General features: G+C 45.6%; 1 protein-coding gene across 13 annotated transcripts in view; it reads right to left on the bottom strand.

Moving 5' to 3' along the window:
• The window catches only part of abcc9 (ATP-binding cassette, sub-family C (CFTR/MRP), member 9), an 88131-nt gene that overhangs the window by 46236 nt on the left and 36895 nt on the right, over positions 1-5000 (bottom strand). For all 13 annotated transcript variants that reach the window (XM_080851410.1, XM_080851419.1, XM_080851418.1 and 10 more), the window contains 2 exons: positions 2013-2085; positions 200-305 (listed from right to left, as the gene is read on the bottom strand). In XM_080851410.1, coding sequence (XP_080707536.1) covers positions 200-305; positions 2013-2085 — 179 coding nt within the window. The remainder of the gene's footprint in view (positions 1-199; positions 306-2012; positions 2086-5000) is intronic.

The following is a 5000-nucleotide window of genomic DNA, read 5'->3' as shown; positions in this document are numbered from 1 at the left end:
TGTATGCGTATGTGTGTTGTACATATGTGTTTGTGTGTGTCTGTGTGTGTGTGCGTGTGTGTGTGTGTGTGTGTGTGTGTGTGCGTGTGTGCGTCTGTGTGTGTGTCTGTGTGTCTGTGTGAGTGAGTGTGTGTGTGTGTGTGTGTGTGTGTGTGTGTGTGTGTGTGTGTGTGTGTGTGTGTGTGTGTGATGACCTTACTTGCTCCAGTGGACCTGGCCCCTAATGGTCTGCATCTCTCCCAGCATGGCCAGGAGGAGCGAAGATTTCCCACAACCCACCTGGCCCACAATCATCGTCAGCTGACCTGCACAGGACGTAAGAAGAGGACACATACACCAGGCGGAGCTATGAATAAAATATAAATATAGACATTCTTAAGTAGCATTATATAATACGAGTTTAAGAGCTTAAGAGTGCAATTCATAGGGGGGAACTGTGGCGCGAGTCAATAAGCCTTTACGCGTTTACGAGTTACAATGCCCGCGGGGACACAGGTTCGATTCTGGCCTGCTGTCGTTTTTCGATCCTCTCTCCGCCTCTACACTCCTCCTCACATCCTGTCCAAAACACTTCACTGTCCTATCCCCCCCCACACACACCCACACACACACACACACACACACACATTTAAGCCTAAAAAGCCCATAAATAAAGCTTTTTAAAGCTTTTTTTTTCTCCTTTTTTTAGAAGATTTATTTATGGGCTTTTTAGCCTTGATTGGGATAGGACAGTGAAGTGTTTTGAAGTGAAATTCATGCAAAACTATTTTACAGCGCATTCGGGGATCTGCTGTTTTTAAAAGGTCTATATAAATAAAGATTAATTGTATACCTAATTAGCTAACATAAAATAAATGCTTAATGAGGATTTACTCCTACTCCAAACACAACATCCCTTATAAAACACAGCGAGTTCTATCTCAGACCCGCGTCTGAAGCTTCATAGTTCATACTCTCAATAACCTGAGACGGGACGTGTCTGACGCCGCATACTCTCTATTATCTGAGAACACATGACGTTAGTGCAGGTCCTCATTTACTCTCTATTATCTGAGAACACATGACGTTAGTGCAGGTCCTCATTTACATGGCCAGATGTGGACAGGACCAAAGGCATAACAGTGGTCATGACAATAAGGTCACGAGGACGCTTGCTAATTATGTCCCAGGCTACTGTGGTTCAGTGTTAGTGTGTGTGTGTGTGTGTGTGTGTGTGTGTGTGTGTGTGTGTGGTTCAGTGCCCTCTGGAATGTGTGCTATGCCACCCTGATGCCACCCCGCTGGTCCCGATGCCCATTCCTACAGGCTATGAATCCTGACGCCAGGATAAGGTTTCGCTGCAGTCAGTCACAGCGATGAAGTCATTGCCAACATGCAACCTGTTACTCAGGCATCACGAGTAGCTGCTAATAGTCATGGGGGAGTGTGTGTGTGTGTGTGAATCTGTGTGTGCATGTACAGTATGTGGCTGTGTGTGCAGGCGAATGTGCAGTATGTGTGTGTGTTTGTGTGTGACTGTGTGTGCATGTTTGTTTGTGTGTGTGTGTGTGTGTGTGTGTGTGTGTGTGTAGGAGGGTGCAATCTGGTCAATAATGTGCAGACGGGATGTGTGCTGGACATTCCCCTGACTTTTAAGTAAGGAATAACGGCCACTGAAGTGTCCTGTTATAAGGAAATATTGGATGAAACTAAACACTCGCCCAGCACAGCGGAGTCCTTTGCCAAGTCCACTATTTTTGTACACATGTCGGAAGCCGTTATACAGTTTGGTCCATTCGTTAGCTTGCCTGACTACAGACTCGCTGTATTAGCCTTAGCTTTTCAATACAGCGTTATTTACGATGGTTGACATAGTTACCATTCAAAGCTTCCAGAACACTGATATAGAATGTTGCTATAGAACTTTTTTACTGGATATAATTTAAGGTGATTCAAACGTTCTACTTCTATAGAAATATTGGGACACCTGCCAGCCAATCACAAAAGAGTAATTCTCGTAAAAGTTCAGTTACTTGTAGGGATGCGGATGTTGATGTCGGTCAGGGTAGACAGGTTGTTTCCCCACGTGAAAAATCCACCGCTCACCTGGAGAGAGAGAGAGAGAGAGGGAGAGAGGGAAACAGGGACAGTTGAACATATAGGGTATGTCATGCCATTAAAGCAAGTATGAGTTTGAGAGAAGAAGTTATACAGACAGATGGAGAGAGAAAGGGATGAGGAGGTAGAGATAGAGAGAGAAGGCAGGATGGTGAGAGAGAAAGGGGTGAATAGCTAGAGATAGAGAGAGATGGAGGAGGGATGAGAGAGAAAGGGGTGAATAGCTAGAGATGGAGGAGGGATGGAGAGAGAAAGGGGTGAATAGCTAGAGATGGAGAGATGGAGGAGGGATGGAGAGAGATGGAGACAGAGAGCGAGTGAAGGAGAGGTTGCTGAGGACATGACAGCAGAGAGCGAGTGATGGAGAGGTTGATGAGGACATGACAGCAGAGAGCGAGTGATGGAGCGGTTGATGAGGACATGACAGCAGAGAGCTAGTGATGGAGAGGTTGATGAGGACATGACAGCAGAGAGCCAGTGAGAGACAATATCCATTGAATGGCTGTGAAGGCTCTTCTTGTGGACTACAGCATTGGAAGCCTTTGTCCAGAGGTGCTGTGATGAAGTTTAGTTTGGTGCTAATGGAAACACACACACACACACACACACACACCCAGAGACACACCAGTCTCCTTTACGTCACGATAGCCTAGCGATGGGATGTGTTTTATTTGTGAGCGGTGCTGTGGAGTTTATTTATAAAGCCTTTAACTCCCTTCTCACACACACACATACACACACACACACACACACACTCACTAGCGATGGGATGTGGTTTATTTGTGAGTGGTGCTGTGGAGTTTATTTATAAAGCCTTTAACTCTCTTCTCTGTCCCTGGCGTCACTAACTCTGCCTTGCCTGTGAGAAAGGTGACTGATCTTAGTGTACACACATCCACACACACACACACACACACACACACACACACACACACACACACACACACACATCCACACACACACACATCCACACACACACACACACACATCCACACACACACACATCCACACACACACACACACACACACACACACACACACACACACACACACACACACACACACACACACACTCTGTCTTGCCTGTGAGAAGGGTGACTAAGGGGCAAAGTGAACAATCAAAACCAGCTGTCTGAAGCGCTGAGAAAAGAGGAGGGAAGGAGGGAGCCATGGAGGGGAGAGAGAACGAGAGAGAGAAGAAGGGGGAGAGTGAGTGAAAGAGAGATGAAAAAGATAGATAGAAAGGAGGAGAAAGGGAAAAAGAAAACGAGAGGGAGATGAGAAAGATAGATAGAAGGGGGAGAGAGGAAGAGTGTGTCAGAGAGAGAGAGAAAGAAAGGGAGAGAGAGGGTGGGGAAGTGGGGTAAGAAGAAGAGAGAGAGGGAGAGAGAGAGGGTGGGGAAGTGGGGTAAGAAGAAGAGAGAGAGGGAGAGAGAGAGGGTGGGGAAGTGGGGTAAGAAGAAGAGAGAGAGGGAGAGAGAGAGGGTGGGGAAGTGGGGTAAGAAGAAGAGAGAGAGGGAGAGAGAGAGGGTGGGGAAGTGGGGTAAGAAGAAGAGAGAGAGGGAGAGAGAGAGGGTGGGGAAGTGGGGTAAGAAGAAGAGAGAGAGGGAGAGAGAGAGGGATGAAAATGTGAAAATGTGACTGTTGAGTCGGCCTGACCCTTGTGGATACTAGCCGGATGTGACAGGAGGGCAAAAGTCACCACAACAGCCTGTGTGTGTTTGTGTGTGTGTGTGTGTGTGTGTGTGTGTGTGTGTGTGTATGTGTATGTGCGTGAGTGTGCATCAATGCAAACGTGTGTGTCTATGTATGTGAAAATGTATGTCAGTATGCATGAGATTATGCACATGTGTGTGCACATATGAGTATGAATGTGTTTGTGTGTGTGTGTGTGTGTGTGTGTGTGTGTGTGTGTGTGTGTGTGTGTCTGCGTGGGCAGTGTGGACGGGCCTACTGCTCTCCTCTGGGAGGCTAACATGCAGAGGAAATGAACCCTATAGAGACCTCCTCTCTTCCTTTCAAAGCAAAAAAAGACAAATAAAATAAACAATATAATTAATGACATGTCATTTGCCGTTTTTCTTCTCGTGAGAAATCCTAGTGGAGCCCAGGATGTGGTTTAGTCCTAAACCCTGTCCCTGAGCTGTCAAGGATGTGGTTTAATCCTAAACCCTGTCCCTAAACTGTGAAGGATGTGGTTTTATCCTAAACCCTGTCACTAACTGTGAAGGAGCACCTACAAGTTTGGGATGCTTTTGTTTCAGTGAACTAATTATATCAAATGGGAAGTAACAAATCCCAATAAATAAAAGAACACAATGGGAAATCGCACATCATGTAGATGAGGATATTCTGATGCAAGCGTAGTATGAATCAAATTATTCACATCTTTAAAGAAAGCTGTTAAATATTAAATACATTTATCCCTTTTTAAAACAAATATTTAGCAATACTATAGTGTTCTGGTCTTGAGTTCCATTCCTTGAGTGGAAATGAAACTATCCAGCTCATTCAGGGGGAGTCTACACAGTTTAACTATTTTGACATGAATATAAAAACCTTCAATTATTTATTGTTATTATTCATCCATCACTTTATATATTATTCAATGTTAAAGCGATTTCTGACTTCTGAGTTCCTTAACAGTGGCCCCATCAGTTCATTTAGGGGAAGTCTTCACAGCGTGAGCTCACTGTGGGCCGCACACACACACACACACACACACACACACACACACACACACACACACACACAGTGAGAGAGACGAGGAACATGAACTGGTGGACGTGACACAGATGAGTCCTTCAGGTCGAAGGTCATCGCTGGATGAGAACGACTGGAAGCATCCCTCTCAGAGAATGTGTTTGTGTGCGTGTGTGTGTGTGTGTGTGTGTGTGTGTGTG

This window comes from Sprattus sprattus (assembly GCF_963457725.1).
Source record: "Sprattus sprattus genome assembly, chromosome: 14".
Taxonomy (NCBI): Eukaryota; Metazoa; Chordata; class Actinopteri; order Clupeiformes; family Clupeidae; genus Sprattus; species Sprattus sprattus.
This window is presented reverse-complemented; position numbering and strand designations above follow the sequence as displayed.